General features: G+C 35.4%; 1 protein-coding gene across 11 annotated transcripts in view; it reads right to left on the bottom strand.

The window, feature by feature from the left end:
- crol (crooked legs) overlaps window positions 1-24202 on the bottom strand; it is a 148184-nt gene that overhangs the window by 9974 nt on the left and 114008 nt on the right. For all 11 annotated transcript variants that reach the window (XM_017613439.1, XM_017613431.1, XM_017613435.1 and 8 more), the window contains 4 exons: window positions 18745-20001; window positions 4644-4811; window positions 3832-4569; window positions 3556-3765 (listed from right to left, as the gene is read on the bottom strand). In XM_017613439.1, coding sequence (XP_017468928.1) covers window positions 3556-3765; window positions 3832-4569; window positions 4644-4811; window positions 18745-20001 — 2373 coding nt within the window. The remainder of the gene's footprint in view (window positions 1-3555; window positions 3766-3831; window positions 4570-4643; window positions 4812-18744; window positions 20002-24202) is intronic.

The following is a 24202-nucleotide window of genomic DNA, read 5'->3' on the forward strand; positions in this document are numbered from 1 at the left end:
ATGGAAGGTGAGTGCTCTTTTATTAGAAGGTGTAATTCATTCATGTTGTTGAATATTCCTTTTATGTTCCATTGAAGAACATTAAAGGCCATGATCATTATCAAAGCTGACGTTCAGGATGTCTCCTGAATCTGTGTTGGAAAATTCTGTGTTAGAATTTGGCAATAGGTAATAATTGCTGTTTTGAATCAATTGCTGACTCAGTCAAGTTATAGGCGAATCGATTGTTGTTTGTTTATTTTCAGTAGTAATTGTGGTTTCTTGGTTTGTTGGTAAAATTTCTGAGGTTATCATTGGTACACTTGCGGCTTCATCGAAAGCACAAGTGTTGTTGTCTGCTTCTTTGTCAAAGAAGTTTTATTTTTTTTATTTTCAGGTAATACGTTAGTTACTTTGTTGTTAGTATTGTGTTGTTTTGGTGTAGTGGTATCATTGTTGCTGGGGTTGGCTACTCCAGCGAAAGAAAATGGAGCTGAAGCTCTAGGAAATTGTGCCTGGTAGGCATCTTTTGCTTCTTTCATAGTGCATCTACGCTGAATTTTAATTTTTAAAATTTCTTTCTGTTCAAGGAATTTTGCACATTTGTTAAAGTTCGATGGGTGTTTTTCTTCGCAGTTGACGCATTGAACACGCGCGCAATTGTCATCGTGGGGTGGGAAGCTGCATGTTTGGCACAGAGCAGGTTTATGGCAGTGCTTTTTGGTGTGACCTAGCTCTTGACATTGTTTGCAACGCATAGGATTCGGGAAATATTCCCTTACTCGCGCTTTGTGCCATGAAATGTCGATTTTTTCTGGTAGCTTGTATAGGTCGAAAGTGAGCAGTATTGCTCCAGTATGTACAGCTTTGTTGTTTTCCATTTTTGTAAACTTGAAAACATTTACCACTCCTTCGGAGGCTAGCTCCTTTGTGATTTCTTCATCAGAAAGGATAGTAAGGTAGGGTGCAAAGATCGTGCCTTTGACGAAATTAAGGTTTTCATGAAATTTGCATTTAATTTCACAAATTCCTGGTAGTAGTTTAGCAGAAATGAATTTATCAGCGGATTGTTTATCTTTCACTAGCACCAATAAGCTGCCGTCCCTAAGTTCTGTGATCTTTTCAATGTTTTTGCTTATAAGCTCTAAAGATCTTTGCACAGCAAAGCACGAATAAAGAGATAGAGGTTTTTTTTCATCAGTAGCAGAGACTACGACGTACTTGGGATTAGGAAGGTTAGTAGGGGGTGTTAGGTCGGGGAAACTATCAAGGGGTTTGGATAATCTTTTTTTTTTAGCTTTGGGGCTGTTTTCTAAAATAGAAAACCTATTGCCCCCATGGCTTGTTGCCCCGAGGGGCATAGTTAAAGATAACCAAAATTACACTATATTTAAAGCACGTGGGCACTCTAAAAAACAAGATGAGCTAAATGAATTTTAGTTAGCGGTATTTGTTGTTTACAAGAAACTGCACTAAGTGCGAAGGTAAAGTCAAAGAGAGAACGCAATTGAAATACAACCGTACGCGGCGAATGCTAGTCGATGACTGAAAAAAATTTAAATTCCTTATATTTCAAACAATTTTGAACAGATTTTTAAAAAATTTACATTTACATGTAAAGGTGCTCTTATTTAAATGGTATGTAACTTTTTTTTGTGCAGACTTATATTACGAAGATGTTCCCAACCAATGCCCGGCATATGGAGAGTCGCCACTTGACTCCCGGCACCTATTCACATGCCCTGAGAATCCCACTCAGCTAACGCCCCTGTCCCTATGGACAGCCCCTCTGGAAGTAGCACACTTCCTGGGCCTCCCCCTAGCTGAAATAGACGACAACGTTGATGGATGAACCGCCCCGAACGGCTTAGTAGCCGATACAACAACAACAACAACAAAACATGCTGATGCTGTGCTTCTGAAGTTGTCTTGCTTCAAAGGCAATATTCATGCTTTTGCTTTAGCTTCAAAAAAGAACGAACAGTCACAGCAGCAGCACGAGAAGAGCTGAGAAACAAACGATTGTTTGCTTTCCGGCACGAATACGATACTCATCAGCAGGGAACGGCTTTTATGAAAATTGCCTTTTTTCTGCTAAAGAGATAGAGTATATTCGATTAAGAATGTCCACGATTTAGCTTTCCCTGATTCCATATATCGTCGTTTAAGGTACAAAACCGCGTATCAACAAAATGTAAAACCGCGTATCAAGATAATACAAAACCGCGTATGTGAGATTGCATAAATTATTTTCTGGAGAGTAAAAACACTCATATTTCAAAATGGTTCTCTTTTTTACAAAGCAATTACATTTCCGACAAGTATATTTCAGGGCGAATGGATAAGGATTGAGCCAAGAGCTTCGGCGAGCAAATCCAATTTTTGGCAGCAAATGTCAGTTACGCGGTTTTGCATAATGACGATGCGCGGTTTTGTACTTTAAACGACGATATACACATTTGACGTTGCTTTTTTTTTGCCTTTTCTACCTTAAAGGTCAGTATGCAGCACTCAAGAAAAGCAAAAACTCCGTATAAAATGACGTACAAGAAATGGCTAAGAAATTTTCCTGTGTAAAATTTCCTTAAGGCAGTACGCAGTTCTCAAGAAATTTGCTACGCTTTCTACATAGTACGGTTTTCTAATTTTGTTTTCTGAAAAAAGAGGCAACCCATGTTTGTAACAGAAATATATGCCCGTTCCTTGGACACACACACACGAAATAATAGCAATTTTTTTCTTGTCCGTTTCCGTGAGAGCTGCATACTGGTCTTTAGTTGTAAAGGGCAAGGAATGAGCCCTTATTCCTGATAAAATGAAGGTCTTAAACGTTCCATATTTAAATTGGGCGCCACTTGTATCAACAACTCACGTCGAGCGCACGTTTAGTACATTCAAGGATTTTCTTCGCGAAAAGCGAAGGAAAATGCTGCCAGAAAACTTCAAAATGCATCTTGTGGTTCAATGTTACTACAACTATAGAGATTTAAGTTTTGTGAGTTAAAAACTCGAAAGGAGATAATAGTCAAAGAATCAAAGTAGAAATTTTTCAAATAATGAAACTAGTACATATTTTTTCTCGTTTTACTTATAAAATAAACATTTCTAAAATAAATAAATTTTTTGATTATTTTTCGGGTTTTGCCTTACTTTAGTGCCTTCTTTTGCCTATTTTGCGATTTCTAGTGCCTTTTCCTGCCTATTTCGCTATTTTATTTTGCCTTTTCCGACGGCTGCCGAAGCTGACGCGCATTTTATTAAAAAGTTTATTTATTAAATACAGTCTGCACATAAAACTTGCATAAATGTACTTTAAAGAGCATATTTGTGAAGCGAATTCGCAGTATTTTCGGGTTATATATCTTTAGAAGCATACATTTTAATATGCAAAGGGATTATGTATGTATTTTTCCTCTATTTGTAATTTTTTTTTGCCAAACACCTGCAGTTGATTGTTTGGCAAAGTTACAACAATTCGCCAGGAAAAAATGGAACAAGTGACAGTCGGATATTTTCAGCTTCAGATTGTCTTTGAAAGTTTGTAAAATAAATTGCTCGCAATATTAAAGTACTTACGGAATATTGGTTTGATTTCCTCTTTGACCGCTGTCAATATACCGGCTGGGATTTGTGGATGAGGCTGTGGCGGTGGTGGCATCACCGCATCGGGATGGTTCATCTTCATGTGACGCTTCAAATTGCCACGTTCAACGAAAGCCTTGCTACATAAAGTACAGGCGTGTGGCTTTTCACCTGAGTGTGAACGCATATGCGACACAAGATGACCTATTGATATTTTATGAAGGTTAACAACTATTTGCATAATACATAGACTCAGAAAAAATCGCTTACCCTTGCATATAAAGTTCTTGGGACATTTTTCACACGAAAACGGACGTTCGCATTCCTGACCTTTTGTGTGACTGCGTTGATGGAACAGCAGATTTCCTTTGAGTGGAAACGATTTACCACAAGTTTCACAAGCAAAGGGCCGATCACCAGTGTGGCAACGGGACATGTGATTTATGAGATGCTCTTTTCGTGTGAATGGCTTGTTGCAGACATTGCAACAATGCGGATTGTCACTGGAGTGCTGACGCATATGATTGTTTAGATGCTCCTTACGCGTGAATGTCTTCTGACAGTATTCGCATTTGTGCGGCGAATCACCGGTATGAAGGCGCACATGGTTTGTCAAATGCTCCTTGCGTGTGAAGGTCTTCTTACAGTAGCTGCAACGATGTGGAGATTCCCCAGTATGCTGACGCACATGATTCACAAGGTGCTCCTTGCGTGTGAATGTCTTTGTGCAGTATGTGCACTTGTGCGGCGACTCGCCGGTATGTTGCCTAATATGATTTACCATGTGATCTTTGCGGGTGAATGCCTTCGTGCAGTAGGTGCATTTGAAAGGCGTTTCACCGGTGTGCTGACGTATGTGGTTCACTAGGTGTTCCTTACGTGTAAACGTTTTTAAGCAATAAGTGCAGCGATGAGGCGATTCACCCGTATGTTGGCGTACATGATTTAACAAATGTTCCTTGCGCGTAAATGTCTTCGAACAAAAATCGCAACGATGGGGAGTTTCGCCTGTGGATTGAGCTTGAAGGATCAGTTTTGGAAAGGACCAATAGTGCTGATATGTTTTTGGCTTTTATACCCACCTGTGTGCCAGAGAATGTGATTGGTGAAGTGCTCCTTGCGACTGAAGCTCTTGCCGCAAATTTCGCATCTGAATGGTGTGTCATTAGTGTGTGAACGCATATGATTGGCAAGGTGTTCCTTGCGTGTATACTTTTTGCCGCAAACATCGCACTGATGTGGTGTTTGACCTGAAAGAAATATATTTAAATGCAATTGTTTTTAGTATTTGCGCGTATGCTTTTCTAGAAAACGAGCTATGAATGGTGCTAAAGAGTATGAAATACAAATAACAGGCTCGATTTGGTTCAGTTTTATATATAAACATATGTACGCACTTGAAAGCTTCACAAATTTCGATTGCACACCATATGAGCACAATGGAAATATAGCGAAAAAAATACCTCCACCATTTGTATAATACAAGTTCTCCTCAAGATTTCTCCCACCAAGACACATTAGGAGCGTTCCTTATCTCCCAGAAATAGTCAGAAAAAGTCCGAAGTAGTCAGATTTAGTCCAAAAAGCGTTCCTTAACTCAGAAATGACAGCAAAAATGAGAGAGCAACACTCAGTGAGAGTGACTCTCATCAGTCCGAAGTAGTCAGATTTAGTCAGAAGAATTTTTTCTTGGAAAATCCTGAAAAGTGTCAAACTCAACTGAATTTAAATTAACGGAAATTAAAGAATACGCAAAATGTGAGAATAGTCTAAAAAGTGAATTGAAATTGGAAGGAGGCAAAAAATAATTGATATAGTAAGTGTTTATTGTGCTTGTGCTTGTGTGAATGTGTTTTGTACATAATTTCCATTCTTATTTGACGTTAGCTTTGTTGTTGCCATTCTTTGGACTAAAAATTTGGTTTTTTTGCGTTCCTTTACTTTTCCTGTTATACTCTTTTAGTGAGCGCATTTTGCTTACGCTCTAGCATTTTGACACTATTCAGATTTTAGTCCAAAAAGATAAGGAATGAACCTATTAATGTGCCTTGCCTCACACTAATCCAATCTCAGTATATCCAGTAAAAAAACTCTGGGGAAAGTCCTTTATGGGGATAGGGTTTCCAGAGGTAAAATTTTAGGTAGCACACAATTTCTTACACGCATGGTTGCTCTACTCTTCACCACTCACGAAATAAGCTTTTGAATTTATTGAAAAAAATTTCCGTGTAGTACATTAATTTAAAGAATAAACACAAATATCGTCGTTTAAAGTACAAAACCGCGTATCAACATAATGCAAAACCGAACGAATGGATAAGGCTTGAACCAAGAGCTTCGGTGAGAAAATCCAATTTTTGGCAAAAAAATGTCAGTTACGCGGTTTTGCAGAACGACGATACGCGGTTTTGTACTTTAAACGACGATATGTATATGCTTTTAGGTACTTTAATTAATATGTAAATTTGAAAGCCACCAATTGATAGAAAAGAGAAAAATTTTACGGATAGAACTAAAATTTTGACATTTTTCGTGGTGAATACGAACGTGAGAATGTTACCTAGCTCATAGGGATAGATAAAATTATGACAGCTTCTATATATGTATATACATAATATTGTTTGGCGGTATTAAACAGTGAAAATCAAAATGGAAGCTGACAAGGAAAAAAAGCGCACGTTGCTTGTAAGTTATAAAACAAGTTTGAACAATTTCAACAACACACAGAAACAGAGCTTCTGCGGGAGCGTTTTGTTTGGTTTTTGCACTGTCAAAATTTTACTTTACATTCGGCACAGCAAAAATCAATTTGTACACCATAGTAAATTTTTTACTTCGTCTTACTTACTACGGAGAAAAGTGTTACCGATTGGCTTACCGCCAAAATAACATTGCTGATCGGAACGCTCTGAGCGCTGCCCCTGAAAAGTTGCTTTACGTTCAAATACACCCCTGTCCCTTGTTGTTGCTGTATCGCATCGGGGTGAATTTACATTTCGAATTAAGGGCCTGTGCCAATCGGTAGAAAAGTTCTATGGTGAAAAAACTATTGTGAGAAAATTGTACATTTCCGCTGTACCAATTCGTAACTTCTTAATGATGAAAATTTTTGACAGTTGCTTTGATGCAGAAGAAGCAATTAATAAAATGCAGCAATTATAAAGAAAATATTTGCCTTTGCTGATTTCAGTTCTTCTGGAACTGAAATCCATGTATTTATAAACAGGGTTCGTACTAGGGATGTTCATTTTTCGGCTTTTTCCGATCCCGGGATTAAATACATATATATTTTTCACATTTCCGAAAGCTACCGCTACATGGTAAGCCGGGATGTATCAATTTTGAGTAAATTAGCGTCCTTAAACTTCGAAATATTGAAGTTTCAACCATTTCTGAAATTTGCCGTTATATGAAAAGCGGACGTAATTTTAGTCCGATTTCAATAATTTTCAACGCTTTGCTTTTATGTGGCAAGCACAATAACTATACCGAGTTTGGTACAAATTGGTAGAACGGTTACCGATATACATATATGTGATCATAAGTGGGCGGCGCCACGCCCATTTTCCAAAATTTTACCATAAACGTATTTCTTGGTAAATAATTGTTGCAAACGTCAATTTTGAATAAATTAGCTTTAATATTTACTGATTTACCGAAGATTTCGTATTTCTCTAAATTACCCTGTGGACTGTGGGCGTGGTTATTGTCCGATTTTAAATTATTTTCGGCGATTTGGTATGCTGTACCAAGGCCAACAACTGTGCCAAGTTTGGATGAAATCGGTGCAGCGGTTACCAAGATATACACATGTAACCATAACTGGGCGTGGCTACGCCCATTTTCCAAAAATTTATAATATTCTTATTTTTCGTCTAAAACTTATTGTAAAAATCAATTTTGAGTGAATAATCTCCAGTAGTTACTAAAATATCGCAGTTTTCGAATTTCTGAAAATTACCGTTATATGGGAAGTGGGCGTGGTTACAGTCCGATTTCGCCCATTTTCAATACCAACTTACCGTGGGTAAATGGAAACCTACATACCAAATTTCGTTGAGATATCTCAATTTTTGCTCGAGTTATCGTGTACACGGTCGGACGGACAGACGGACGGACAGACAGACGGACGGACAGACAGACGGACGGACAGATAGACATGGCTTAATCGATTTCTCTTTTCATTCTGAGCATTTATGTATATATTTGTCTACATATATCTATCTCGATTCGTTTTGGCTGTTACAAACAACCGTTATGTGGACAAAATTAATATACCCTTGTGCCCAAGTGCGCTCCGGTATAAAAATTATCACCATTGAGAAAAATTATAAATAAATTTTCGTTTCGAATTTTCACCGTGAAAATGAGAAAGTTTTGGAAAACCATCGGATAGCTCGTAACAANAACTGGTCAAGAAAAGGAGTTTCTATTATGGCCATCAGTGCAAATTACAAATCTCGGGATTACTTGCCAAGAATCCCGGGATTTTCGAGACCTTAAAAAGTCCGGGATCCCGGGATTAACATTCCTAGTTCGTACCCAGTGTGAAAATAACAATACATTACCTAAGACTAACAACTACGGTTGAACGAACAGATGCATCGCAATGAAAGCGAGCGGATGATGTGTACTTTTGAAGCCACAAACAAAATAAAGTTTGAGAACTAACTCAAGTATGTTTTCTTCACGTTATCTCAACAGCTGTTGTAGCCTAACGGATGTGTGTTCGACTGCCGTGTTGTTGGTTACGGGTTGAAAACCTGTGCCACGGACTTTTATTTATTGTTATTTAAAAATTCTATTTGAGCCGTTTATTTTGAAAGTGGTATAAGTGGCCTTTTCAAAAACAACGAGTTAGTGATAACACTAATTAGAATTTAACAGTATCTGCTAAAAAAAAGTTGCTATGAAATGTTGAGAACCCCTGAGGTTTTATTCGAGAGAAGTCTTACTAATCAGCGGTATAACGAAAATATTTACTTTGAAAGTGGCATAAGTCACCCAAAAAATCAAGTTAAAAAAATATAAACACCCAAAACTAAGAGCCAAATATAGTAAAACTGCATTTTTAGTTTATTTCTCTGACATCAGATTTTTTTTTAAGTGCTTTATAGAATAACCATATGTGAACCAAATAAAAGATAAAATTCTGTATAAAATATTAAATTTTTGGTGCATAAAGACGAATAGATATTTTAGATTTCCTTTTAAAATTTTGTCCTTGAGTATCCTTGAAAATTTGTTCTATTTATTTTTGAAAAAATTATAGGTTAAGGATTAATATACACACGACCATATATAACCTCGAATTTCGTCCTTCTGCTTTAATAGCGTAAATAAATTAAATATTGAAAAGGGCAGTTTCAATATCAATTCGTCCTTGTGAACAACAAAAAATTTAATATTTTTAAGTTCTAAAGAATATTTTCTTTCATTTAGTACCCATATTTATACCCGAGTGCACTTGTGCACAGGGTATTATAACTTTGTTCGCATAACGGTTGTTTTAACAGCCTAAAGGATCGAGATAGATATAGACAAATGTATACATAAATGATCAGAATGAAAAGAGAAGTCGATTAAGCCATGTCTGTCTGTCCGTCCGTCCGTCTGTCCGTGTACACGATAACTCAAGCAAAAATTGAGATATCTCAACAAAATTTGGTATACCTTTATCCAAGGTAGGTCAAAATGGGCGAAATCGGACTGTAACCACGCCCCTTGTCATATTTTCGAAAAATGCAAAAACTATGATATTTCAGTAAATATTGGATCCAAATTATTGGAAATTAGTACGTGAAGTAGAATTTCAATGCAAAATAATATTATGAAATTTTTGGTAAAGGGGCGTGACCCCGCCCACTTATGATGAAATACTGTATCTTAGTAGCCGATTCACCAATCCTTACCAAACTCTGTACGAGCCTTTCTTAGGATCCAGCTAAGAAATTGGTGAAAATCTTTGAATCGCCCACCTCCCATACAACGGAAATTTACAGAAACACGAAAATTGCGATAAATCAGTAACTACTGAAACTAATTGACTCAAAATCGATGATTGCAATGACCACTAAGCAGAAAAGTAGATCGTTATAAATTTTTGGATTTTGGGCGTGGCTCCGCCCACTTATGACCAAAAATGTGTATCTCGGTAACCGATTTATCAATTTCTACCAAACTCGGTGCACGTAATAACCTTGGTACGGAAAAGCAATTCGTTAAAACTTATTCAAATCGGACAAAACTAATTCGTAATCAGCGACCTTTTGAACCCCCGACTGGAAAGTTTATAGAGAATCTAAGTGATTTTAATTTGATTGCCCGCCATATTGGGTGCGCCATTTTGAATTTTGCAAATCGGACTTCAAATTCGTTATCAGCAACCCCAAAACCCACTGGTTAAAAGTTTCAGGCAAATACAAGGAAATTTTAAAAATACGTGCGCCATATCGGATCCGCCATTTTGAAATTTAAAAATCGCACTTTAGATTCATAATCAGCGATCCCAAAAACATTAAAATATGCCATTTTTACACCAGTTTTGTAAATGAAAAGAATTTGCGAATTCAGCGTCTTTTACCTAGCACAGTAATGATGCCATTTTGAATTTTAGATTCTGCCACTTTGCAATCGGAAGGGTATTAGTTACGAGTATTTTGACTTATTATATGTGTTTACTTTAGTTGCTTAGAATTTTGGACAGAGCTCTGGGCCGGTTGATGTGAAAAGTGCCATTTATATACATATGGGGCGTTCCAAAGTGACGGGTGGGACATTTTAACTCGTTTTCGCTGAAACTTTTAGTAAATTCTCTTTAACCATTGATTGGACAAGTGTCAAACTGTTAACACTTGAAGTCAGATATCAGTTTATTACGAAACTGATAAAGTATAAAATTTAATTACATAATTTACACAGCAATTTAACATTTTCCAAGCGTGACGGGTGGGACAACGATGACACCCGCTCCTCTGAGTTGTTGGATTCGTTTCCCAATATTAGACAAACTATACATATTTCGTTCATAGCGGCTTTCTCGAATGTAGTTAGTAGAATGTTAAGTACCATTTTATGCTTTAATGGCATTACTATATTTTAAAATAAAAAAAAAACCCTTATTTTTCCTTGTGATGGGTGAGACAACATTTTGTGACGGGTGGGACGAGTAACCTTTGAGGACACATAGTTCGTGAGTAAAATGAACACTACTGATTTGATGTGAACATTTTTTATATTTTTAATAGGAGAACCTCATTTAAAAATGGGAAACTTAAAAATTTGTATGTTACGTTAAAAAGTACATATTTTGCTGTGACGGGTGGGACATCCAATAAGCTTTTTTTAGACCGCTTATAACTTCTCACCATAAATGTATTTTTCTTATAACTTATTACCATTTTAAAGCTCATGAATTGTTCGTTTAAATTGATATGTCAGTAATTTTGAAAACTAGCGATAACCCCCGAAATTATGGTGAATGCAGTAAAAAATGACCTACCAGTATTAAGTATTTAAATTTAAGTAAAAAATTAAACGTGATATTTATGAATATACTTAAGTATTTGGCTAAAAAATTTTTTTAAAGAACTTCGTGAAAGGCAATCGGCATCGCCAACCGCTTGTAATGTATAGTTACGGTGACCATATTTATGGCAGCCAAATACGGGGCATAAAATAATTTTCCCCAATTTTTTCCACAAAACCTTTTCCAATGACCCTAGATTTATTAGCCCTGAAATAGCGTCTTTATTTTGGCATATAATTTTCAAACTTTTTTGAGAGCAGAACATACACATCCATATGTAAATATTCAGTTGTAACATCCATGCAAAACATTTTTTCAGTGTATTAAGAATTTTAGAGAAGTTTTAAAGAATTCTTGAAGATCTCATCCGATTTTTTGCCGAATTTTCTAAAATGAAATAAACTGTGCACACTTCGATTCTTTTACGAAATTTCGGAAGAAAATCGGTAAAGCAATGAAAATAATGCTGCTATGTGAAGAATTTCTTGTAGAGTTTTTTCAGAATTTTCTTTATTTTTCGTACAGAAATTTCTTTACGAGTTCGTGTCAACAACTTCATATAATTTTCTGTGAAGATTCGTAAACAAATCGTTACAGAAATGAGATACTCCTAAAGGCAGGGAAACATGATGAAAATATTCGACTACTTTTGAAGTAGAAATTGTTTTCAACAGATTATCTTCAATCTCAGATTTCGACCAAGCACAATGCAGTGCATAGCATCTGGAAGGAGCTGAACTGCAAAGCGTACCTTTGAAGGGATATACTTCGATCTGGAAGAACTTCTCTACAACATTCTCCTGAAAGCCTTCTTATTTATAGTCAGAAATGCGGGCGACAAGGCATTGCAAGCATTTTATAAAAGCTGAATTTTTGATACCATATCACATTTGTGGAATAGAGAAATAACCTGGCGTCAGCCTAATTCGTTAGCGTTTGGCGCGGGGGTGGCTTTAATTTGGTATAGAAACTCTAAATCTTACAACTACTTTATGAAATCTTAAAAATTAATCGCGAACAGGATATTGATTAAGAAATAGTATGACACTAGTCAGCCACTAAAATCCTGCAACGGAGCGCGTCAGTCACGCGTTGAAGTTGTACAAAATTTCTGCATCGTGGCAGCATTTTATAAAAGCTGAGATTCAGTTCACAGATGCAGAATATTATTGTAATTACAATAATAATAGTCAGTCGGAGTTTTCCTGTAACAGAAGTCGTCAGTCGCCGATAGATGGTAACGTCTTGCATTTATATATATAACAATATTAAAAAACTTTATGTTTTTGAGTATATAAAAATTAAACTGCTTGTTCGTAAAGTTTTTTCTTTTGTTTTCGTAGAAGTACATTTGTCTGTTTGTATGGATATCACCAGTTTTTTTACAAGTACATATGAACATAATTGGAGATTTCGTCAGGCTTATCGCCCTGATCACTTTTTATATGGGAATGTGCCAATGTGAAGCGTCCAGTCTATGAAAAATTAAGGAGAGACGCAGGCGGCCCAGCTGACATCTGTTTTGTTATTAATTTATAGTTTATAGAGTAATTTCATATTAATCCACTGCCACTGCGCGGGGCCGAAAAGTACTTATCCTTACTAATATTATAAATGCGAAAGTGAGTTTGTTTGTTTGTTTGTTACGCATAAACTACTAAACCGATCATCATTAAGTTTTGCACATCGGCGTTATTTAGGCCAACTTAAAATATAGGATAGCCCTTATCTCGTTTAGACAAGCGGGCGTGGCACCTCCCATACAAATGGGATTTTTCATACAGCATATCTCTGAAAGTATTTTTGGTAGAGTACTGAAACTTGGTATGGAGATTTTTAAAACCAATACCAAACGCATGGAGGAAAATGTGCGTTATTAGAGAAGAGGGCGTGACAGTTCCCATATAAACTGAATTTAAAAAATCTAATTCAACTTGAATCCAACAAAAAACGATCACTCAATTACCATTATTGAGCCCGTGAAATTCTCTTTGAATTTTTACTAAAAAATACGATACGTACAACACCAACATCCGGTGCCCGTTGAGTACTAACTACGCGCTTGTGCCATATAGGAATGTTTATCCCGGGATCCCAGGATCCCGGTCATGTTTAAGTCTCGAAAATGCCGGGATTATTTGCCTAGAATCCCGGGATTTTCGCGATTTGTAATTTACACTGGTGGCAATAATATAAACGCTTTATGTTGACCAGTTTTGGCTATATTTCTTTTGGTTATTTAATATTTAACATTTCTATTAAATGTGTAGCTAAATATACACATAATACCTTGCGGCAGGCAATTTTGCAGACAAACAAATCAATATATTCGCCAAACCAAGGGCCAAATAAAGTAAAATTGCGTTCTTAATTTTTCTCTCAGACGTCAGGATTTTTAAAAAGAACTTTGAAATTTGGAAGATATGAGTAATTCAAAAAGTTATTTAATAATGTCAGTGCTATATACTTAAGAAACCAGTATAGGTATCAAATGAAAGAGAATATTCTGTAGAGTTAAAACACATTACATTTTTTGGTCCGTAAGGGACGAGTAGGTATTGAAAATACCCTTTTATAATTTTATCCTTGAAAATCTTTGAAATTTTTGAATTCTTATTTTTGAAAAAATTATATGTTAAGGACTAACTTTATTAGCTTAAAAAAATAAAATAGATTATAGGGACATTTTCAATTCCTATTCGTCCTTGTGAACCCAAAAAAAAATCATTCATTGCACTGAATTTTTTAAAACAAATTTTGGAATTAACCATATCTTTGAAATTATAACGAGACCTAACCGCCAAAATAACGTAAGCGACATTTTTTTCAAAATTTTCCTTTCGATGCAGAAATGCATCTAGATGCTTTAGGAATATTTCTGCATCAAAAAGAAAATTTTGAAAAAAATGTCGTTTACGTTATTTTGGCGGTTAGGGATCGATAGTCTTTTTAAAAAAATCATGACGTCAGAGATATGCCCATTTATTTTATACATACATATGCAGTTAATTATGTGTAATATGAAGTAGTCTTATAAAAGAAATTTAAATTTTGGGTAAACAAAAGGAATATAGACAAAACTGATCGAATTAAGGCGCTTCTTTTATTTCTGCCACTAGAATTATGATCTTCTTTCAACCAGAAAATAAATTTATTGACTTTTTTTTTTGCATCGAGCTGTTTTCGAAATACCTTAAATTACTTTATCAGATATGTATACACTAAAGTATTATTAAATGCATATAAATTTAATTACTGTCTGTCGTTTTGTTAGTTATGAAATCATTTTTACTTTAAATAAAAAAGTACGTTCCAAACCCATTTTCTTATTATTTATTACATAGTAAGAGAGCTTCTCAAACCATATCGATGCAATTTTTTCATGTTAAGTCATTGAAAAATAATAAATATCTAAATCCCGGGACTGATCCCGGGATACCGGGATTGAACCAACGACATTCCGAAAATCCCGGGATACCGGGATTGAACCAACGACGTCCCGAAATCCCGGTCGGTTATTATCACCAACGTACGCAAAAATTGTGTGCTAAATGTAATATCGGTTTGCACGTAAAGTGCATCCACAATAAATAAGCATATAATTTACTATGTACATATGTATATGCATATGCATGTATGCATACTTTTTAATTTTTGACTTGTACGTACATATGTAAACAAATGGAGGAAATTGTTGTTATTGGAAAACGCAAGAATATGAACGACCGGGTCGGGCATACTCTATCTTTTGGTCGTATTACCGACTTCCGATTTCGACCGCAAGTGGGTTGAACAAAGGTGGCTGTGGAAAACGGTTGGCAAGAAAAAAACGGTCAGTATGAGTTCGACAGGTTTGAAGGGCAACAACTTTTACCATTTGTGAAAGACGTTATAACTGAGGAAAATTATGATGCAGGTAATGTATTTAACGTAATAAGCACGTTTATTTTGGTTATTTATGTAATCATTTTGAAATGAAACATTTTGCTCTTTTTTAATATTCAGATGCTGGGTCATCAGTGAGTTACAGAGAAGAGAATGACGATGAGCCTGACGAAATTTATAATAATACTGGCGATTCTGATTGAAGTAATCGAATTGTACATGTCATGATTGTATATGTTTTTTTCAAAAGTAAAAAAAAAAATAATTTTTTAATATTTATTGAGTGCGCCGTATTACAGGAGCACATCCTTCTATAGACGACTGACGGCATCTGTTACAGGAAAATTCTGACTGACTATTATTTTTGTAATTACAATAATATCTGCACCTGTAAACTGAGTTTCAGATTTTATAAAATGCTCTCACGATGCAGAGATTTTGTATAACTTCAACGCGTGACTGATGCGCTCTATTGCAGGATTTTAGTGACTGACTAATGTCATACTATTTTTTAATCAATATCCTGCTCGCAATTAATTTTTCATGTTTTATAAAGTAGTTGCAAGAGGATGCAATTTTTGTAAATCTTTAATCATTTGCCACAAATATTGCATTCCGCTTCTGTCGATGAAATTTTATTAAAGTAAGTCCAAATAGCGTTTTTGGGCTTTGATTTGCTCATTTCGCACAGTTAGGAAAGAACGCAATTACAATGCAGAATGTTCTGAAATTCAATGCTAAATAGGGATGCAAAAAGAACATCGATATTTGGTACATAGCATCTGAAAGCGTCGATGTTTAAACATCGAAGTCCTTAAAAAAACAGCGATGTTGGTCATAACGGTTTCGCAGAAAGAAAAAAAATACATTCGACATTTATCTACTCTGCTTTATTGCGTCGCCTAGCATGTTTCGTTACCAGCAATTTAAGTGAAAAACGATTTTAATCTTTTTGAATCTTTTATGGAAATTGACAGAAAATAAAAAAAACCTTTTCCATTTAAATTGCTGGTGAAACCGGCTGTCTAAGGGTTACAATCAAATACAAAAGCAAAAAATTTATAACTTTTATTTTTGATTTTTTCTTCGACTGAAAAAATAAAAGTCAAGTTGTAACTTATATATTTTCACCGAAAAACTAAGTCCAATTTAAACTTTTGTTTTTGACTTAAAACATATCAGTAAAAATAACTATTATTTATTGACTCTTTTGAAAAAAAGCATAACAGTTACATGTTTTCTTCATTCTCATCTAACAGCAGGAATTATCAGGCAGGTTCTGCAATTCACTTCCGAGTGAATTTCAACCCCGCCCAATTAGAATTCAAAGCGAATTAGATTGCAATTCAATCGGAAGTGAATTGAAGAACCTGCTTGTATACTTTACATGCCGTCTGCAGGGTACTATTTTCATCAGATCAAATGCGTAGTTAGTCCGGATTAATAAAAATAAATATATAATACAAGTTATATATTGTAACTTAATTTATATTTTCTGTTTAATTTTTTAATCCTTTTTTAGTAGCTTTTCTATTAAGTTTGATCGTGATAAATAATCGTGATTTCAAAATAGCGTAGTTGTACATTTTTGAACACTCTTCGAAAACCAAATTTTCGAAATTGCTAAATGTGCATTTAAATTTCAGCACAAACGCTGCATTATTCTCAAAATATGTACATATATATGGACATATGTATATTAAATTTATTTTTTAAATATATAATACATTTTAATTTATTTTAAGAGAATAAGCTTTAACGGTTTTAAGTGATCTTTAAAGGTGTGTAAACCAAATTCCGCCTCTAAATTTTGTGTGGAATCTTCGTGCGTTTAAACAATGACTTTTAGTTTGCGGTGTTCATTTCGATTTTTAGCGTTTAAGCAGTAAATTTTCTTTGGTCAATTCTTTCATTCACATTTTTAAAGCGGAGAGAAGCGCAAACACTGCCTACCCAGGGACTTCTCCACACAAGTTCAACACGCATGTAAATAAGTTATGATGTCACTTTTCCCTGAAATTCCCTATCTAATCGTATTTAAAAATAAGTTTTTTCCACAAGCTACTCGAAGGAAAACTGGAGATAAGTTCAAACAGCGAGCATAAAGTAAAGAAATCAAATGAAGCTCATTGCAAAAAATAAAAAATAAAAATCGTGGAACAGTTTTGCGTAAACTTCGACTTATGTTGTTACCTTAACTGTTGTTAACTTCTGTTTGTTATCACAGATTATACTCGAAAATTTGTTTCGAGTAAAGTTTGGCTTAGTTTCTGCCATTTTGGAACGAGTGTTCGAGACATGAAATCACATGGCAATGAATAACGTGAATAAATTTTTTAACCGACTCACAGTGTGTCGTCTGCAACAAGCTAGGTGGACAAAATTATTTTCAGACATTTTTGGGGTATATTTAGGGCGCTGATTTCCGATATTTCATCAGTCTTTTCGGATTGGAATTATTGCGAACTTAACAAAATTTTCGGTTGCTAGAATTCGGAAAGCTATATTTTCTATCACTATGGGATAAATTCATTTATGCAAAATTTCGAGTTTTTTAATTAGATTCGGAGTATGCAGTTTTGTAGCTCATTGAATTCTAGTAGAATAAAGTACTAGTTGCAAATGGCTAAAAACTACGATTGATTTTTCAGAATTTTTAAAAAAGCTCGAAATTTGTACGAAAGTTTGTTGAATTTTTTTTTAAATTGCATAAATTTTTAAGGCAGTGGCACTCGATTGGTACATTTGTACAGATTGGTACATTTGATATTGGGCTATTGGTACAAAATAAAAAAATGGGAACATTTGTTTTAGTCAAAAGATTGGTACAATACAGCGATGTCCTGCTGAAAAATTTCAACAAATTAATTTTCGCGATTGGTATAAAGAAAAATATTTGGGATACGATTTGCACCAAATTTTGGTAAATACCCAATTGTGTGACACTGCCACCAGAACACCTACCCGAATCCCGGAATCAAGTCCTCGGGATCCCAGAATCTCGGCATATAATTCAATTTACTACCAAATTAAAATAGAACGACATTAAGACACTGTAATGGCATAAAAGAATTTTAAAATGCATCCCTACAAATAATCAAATAACATATTACAATTCTAACACTACTATTATTCTATCTTATAATATATATACCATATATATGAGGCATTCTTTTTCATATCGGACACCAAATTTGGTGTTAGAATTTCGATTGGCTTCACATTTTAAATGATTTATTGATTTCTAAACAATGTCACACCCCTCAGCGGAATGTAGGACATAAAAAAATTTGCCAGTCAGGGCTTTGGGAATATCTTAATGTTAATAAGTTACCCTTTGCTAGAAATCCGGGAATAAATTTTGTCCACATAGCTTTTTCCTTACTACACACTGTCCGACTTCAAGAAAAAGAGGAAGGTTGTCAATTCATCAAAATATTTTTTTTGTTTATGTATCTATGTTATTTGATAACTTTGGACCAAGTGGGCAGTTTTCGATGTTTTTTTTTTATAATTTAATTCATCGGAAAGTTGATACCTCAAACGTGGTCCCATACTAATTCGGCTTAGTTCCGATCATTGGATCATGAAGAAATTAACGGTACTCCTTCATTTTTGTATGAGCATTGAGTCGGTTGTGTTTTTGCATCAAAATTACTTGTTACGCATTAATTTAAGTTTCATATTAACTTGATTTCAAATTATATTTTTATATTGTGTGATAAGAGAATGGATTCATTTGCGAAGGCATTACGCGCCCCACCACTCACCAGTGTGCCACATGTAGTGGTTGACATAATGTTCCTTGCGCGTGAAGGACTTCTTACAAATATCGCAACGATGTGGCGTCTCACCCGTGTGTTTCCGCACATGATTTACCATGTGCTCCTTGCGTGTGAATGTCTTAGCGCAATACTGGCACCTGAACGGTGTTTCGCCGGTATGCGAACGAAAGTGGTTGTCCAAGTGCTCCTTGCGTGCAAAAGTCTTCTGGCAAATCGTGCATGCGAAAGGCTTATCGGTTGAATGTCGTTTCATATGCCGCTCCAGACTGGCATTGTTGGCGAATACATTAAAACAAACGATGCATGTGAACATTGGTCCACCGATGTGTATCTTACCGTGGCGCGTTAAATCCTGTGAGGTAGTGAAGCCCTGCCCACACACCTGACAATTGAATGGTTTACGTTCACTGTGATAGCGTCGATGTACAATCAATTGATAGCGAAATTGAAATATTTTGCCGCAAATATCGCAAACATGCGTGCCTGTAGCGATTGGTGTGCCATCAGGTGCGAGTGTGATTGTTGTCGCCTGATCCACAACCGGCAGACCGCCCTCCATTTTTGGCATCAGCAGTTCACCGGTCACCGTGGGTGTTGCTGTTACAGCGGTGGCTGGTGCAGTCGTTGTACCACTTGTGCTGATTGCCGTCGTTAGATTGGTCGTTGTTGTGGGTGCCACCACACCACTTGTTGTATTTGCGGCAGCCGCAGCCGCCGCTGCTGCTGCAGCAGCAGCATTAGCACTGGCAACTACGGCAGCAACAGCAGCATTATTGCTTGCATTGCCGTGTGGTGGTGGCTGAGCAGCGTTGGGTACTGCGTGTGCAGCCAACTGCTGATTCATTACGTCACCATGAATTTTACCAAACACTTCGTGGTAGGTGAAAAGCTGCGAGATATCCTCAATGTTAACTTTATACATTTCAATGCCCGGCGGCGGTTTGCCCATTCCAACGTCCTCTTTTACTTCGGTTTTCGGTGCACCCAAAGTAATAGTGGTGGCACCGCTCGTCGTCGACGCGGACGACGCCGAAGCGCTTACGTGTTGCATAACAATTGATTGATTTAACTTTCCGTTATCTAAAAAGGGTTTCTCCTCTTTTATATTTTCTCGTTGCAGTAACTGTTGTTGCTGCTGCTGTTGTTGAGGCTGTTGGGGTTGCTGCACGCCGGTGGCTACATGTTGTTGCTGTGGAACATGCTGCTGTTGCTGCCGATTGTCATCATTGGCATTTATTGCAGCTGTAAAAATATAAAAAAAAAACAATTATTACACAAATAGCGACACATGTATGTATGTATGTATGTAGATCTCGTGATACAAAGAAAGGTGTTATATATTCGCGATCGTTTCGCTCTAATCTCCATCTTAAGCTCCATTAGAAAAATTCAATTTGCCTCTTTGAGAAACTACTTTTTTATTGCAGTGATTTTCATGAAAAGGTACCAAAAAAATGTACTCTCAGGTTCTCACCAATTTTGAATTATAAATTTGATACGAAAAGTAGAGTTACATATGTATATACACTCAGCGTAAAAATATAAAAACCCTGACGTTCTAAAATTTTTTTTTTCATTATATTTTCCATACCAAATTTTGCAAATGCAAGAAATACAAACAAAAATTCCATAAAAACTTTAGATTTTTCACCTCGATTTCTTGAAAAAATTTTTGTTCATGCGTTGTTTGGCAATCTTGTATGTATGCTACATTTTTTCCTACAAAAAATGGAAAATAAAAAGGACTTCGTCGATTCGACGAAGATTACCTTTAAAATATGTAAAATAAGGTTACCCTGTAAGGGTTAATTAATTCTCTGGACGAAAAGGAGCACTAAATTTGGTACTATTTTAACCAAACGACCTTTTTTTCTGGCACTTGCAAAATACTACCTTGAACTAAGGGAGCGTCGAATCGAGCTGTCTATACGTACATATGTACATTAGGGTGTCCATCGAGGATGTTTTTTCCCCCAAATTTTATTCGTTTTTATGAGAAATATTATTGCCTATTTTTTATAGATTTTTTAAATGTCATTTAGGTCCGAAAATACGATTTTGTAGATTTATGAGGTTTTGAATAACTATTTTTGATTCGATTTCAAAGATCGAATATATATGAGAAGAGGGTATATAGGCCTTTAAAATGGTGTATAATAATCTATTGTCGGACTTGGTTTGTTGGAATTTTTTGTCCGGTAAAATAAAAAACACTTATTTCTCTTAATTTTTTAAATTTTGGCCATCGACAATTTCCACAATTTCAAAATAAATTTAAATAAAATTAAATCTTTTTTTAAATAAACTGATAGCTCATTTATTGCAATAGAATAAAAATTGTCGAAGTTAGGCGACTTTTCTTAAATACGGCCTTGAATTTATATTTTTTATGTAGAATATTTATTCAAATTGATATTTACAATCGCTCTTTATCAAATAAGTGGGTTCTGTGGATATTTAAGGAAAATGGGGGTGCCACGGCCCACATTTTTGTGATATATGCGTATCTCAAAAACTACTTGACCGATCTCGACCAATCTCGTACACACGTTGTGCTTAGCGTCCTTAAGCACCGTCTTGAATATTTTTGAAATCGGACAAAACCTACTGCCTCTAAAATATATAGCTTACTTTGAGTTTTTTGAAATTCCCGTTACGTTGGTGGAGCCCGCGGTTTTTGTCCGATTTCAAAAATTTTCAATACGGCGCTTAAGAAGCCTTATCGAAATGTGCATATCAAATTTGGTCGAGATCGGTCAAGTAGTGAGATACAAATATATGATATAAGTGGACGTTGTCACCCCCATTTTCCTAAAATTTCCTAAAAAAAACACTTCTTTGCCAAAAAGCGGTTGTATATATAATTTTGTAATAAATATTGATGAATTCCTTAGCCACACTGCTCAAAAAATCTTAGAGTCCGGTACATAAACAATAAAGGCCTGCAAATGTTGAATTATAAAACATAGCGACATGTGTCACATCATGCTATTGCCAGTTCATAGTTGGGGTATTCACAACCGTGTCGTAAGTGTCGTATTGTTGTATGTCGTAAACTGTAAACGCCTAAAGAATATATTAATGGGGTTAGCAAAGTATCATCAAAGTCATGTTATGCATTTTCACAATGTTAAAAAGTAGATGGTTGAGGTTTCAAGATCTATAAACACTTATTTAAGCTTTTAAAGTTGTGAATCCTTTAACTATGTCGTTCATATTAGAGATGGGAACGGGCCTAAATTTTCAGGCCCGGTCCGGTACGAGTGCAAAATCAACTTTCAAAAACACGCACGAGCTCGCGCGTTAAGAATTTTAGTGGGGCCCGGCTCGGCCCGGCACGACGGGACACGTGCCAGCCCGGAAATAAAGAGCCAACTTTTATTGTATGTATACATATGTAAATATTTTTCATTCTGTGTTTATGTATGTATATTTACTTAAGCGAATCAATTTTTTACATCAAAGATTTTTATAATCTGCCTTACCCTGAGTTTCGCCTGAAAAAAAATTCACCCGCCCATAGTAAAACCATGGAAACCAAATATGAAAAGTGAACCGGTTCGGGGAAAATGAAACTCATGATAAGGCTGAATATATTTTCTGGGAAGTAGAAAAAGTGGAAGGTATTTTATGTACTGCTATGTAAACAAAACTACTAAGTATCTTATTTTTTCTATCGGTTTCCAAATATTTCTTTTTTTCGTTTTCTCTTATCAAAAGAGTTTTAAATACATATGTACTACTTTTTTTGTATAAAAACAAAAGCTTATCTAAATTTGTAGTATTAGCAACGGGCCTTTTCGTGCTTATTCGTGCTTTCATGAAATTTTACTGAACGCCTATGAACGCACGAGTTCGTGCTGACAGCAAATATTCCGGCCCGTACCCGCGGGCTTACGAAGGGGCCCGCCGGGCCTCTGCAAAAAGCCCGGCCCGTGCCCATCTTTAGTTCATATATGCTTCACAATGACATATGAAGACAGTGTCGAATAAATTGAAATCAAATCATGCAGCAAATCTATGCATGTCAACACAAGCGACAAGTGCGACACATGCAACATAGTCAGCAAAATTAATTATATTGTATATACGTGAAGAGATTTTGCAAATTTTGCAAGCTCCTATTAAAGTAAAATTCATTAAACAATTGTCTAATTAAAAATTAAATAAAAAAATGGATATTATTATTGGGAATCTCCTGAAGAGAAACAGAGTTTTCCGATCAAAAAATATTGATTTTCAAAAACTCTATACTATTTATACGAAAAGTTGGTTTTTTTTATGTAAAAAACAGGGAGAACTTTGAGCGCTTTGAGCGAACTCTTAAGTATTTTTTCATTTCAAAATAACAAATAGGGATATATTTTTTCGGTATAGAACAATCCTAGGGGGTGAGAGCATATTCTCCGACTTTACCTTTTCACATTCATTTTTGTACCACCCTATGGTATATACATACATAGGTACACTTAGGTCTCTTTTTATGCTGTACATGCGTTCCTTAGAAAGCCGCATAAAAAAGTTCTTTACTTTTATACAAAAACAGGGAATGCGTTCCAGCATTTTCAAAAACCGCATAAATTCAGATACTCCATGTAAAAAATTCTAAAAAACCGCATTAAAAAATCCAGTGAGGCATTATTGAGCAAAAAACAACTATTTATTTCTTCACTTCAACATTTATTATTCCATGTAAAACCGAACATTAATGACATAAATAAAATTGTATCTGTATTTTAAGCAAAAAAAAAAATTAAAATACCACAATAAATACATGAATTATGTAAGAATACATAAAAAAATATTTAGAAAAAAAGGTTTTTTCTTAACAGCGGTCGCCCCTCGGCAGGCAATGGCAAACCTCCGAGTGTATTTCTGCCTTGAAAAACAGCCTTTAGGAGTCGGTGTAAAACTGTAGGTCCCTCCCCTTTGTGTGACAACATCAAGGCGCACACCACAAATTGGAGGAGAAGCTCCACTTACATATGTGTAAGCGCCAATCTATTATTATTATTATTATGTAAGAATACAAAGACAAATTATTTATCAGAAGCATTGTCTTTTACACACTGAAAAAAATAATAAAAAATCTCAAAAAAGCAAAATCGCTACTGCGAAATAATGGTTTGAAAAACTGCATAAATTCAAATCCGCGTAAAAAGAGACAAGTATACATATACACATATATAGTAATTATTAATCCAAACGCCCTATAAGTACGGTGACCAGATTTCCGTGGCCAAAAATCGAGATATTTCTAAAGCATCGAATCCAAACATACAATTTTGTTTTTAGAATAAAAAGGCTTAATAGCGTATTATTTAAAACAGAAAAACAAAAAAAAATAAAATGTTTATTGTTTTCTTATGAAAATATAAGTTACTATCTAAAAAAAAACTGTAAATCAAAATTTTAAAATTTGTAGAACATTTATCAAAATTCG

Source organism: Rhagoletis zephyria, unplaced genomic scaffold (genome assembly GCF_001687245.7).
Source record: "Rhagoletis zephyria isolate East Lansing unplaced genomic scaffold, Rhagoletis_zephyria_1.1 Rzeph_scaffold_00661, whole genome shotgun sequence".
Taxonomy (NCBI): Eukaryota; Metazoa; Arthropoda; class Insecta; order Diptera; family Tephritidae; genus Rhagoletis; species Rhagoletis zephyria.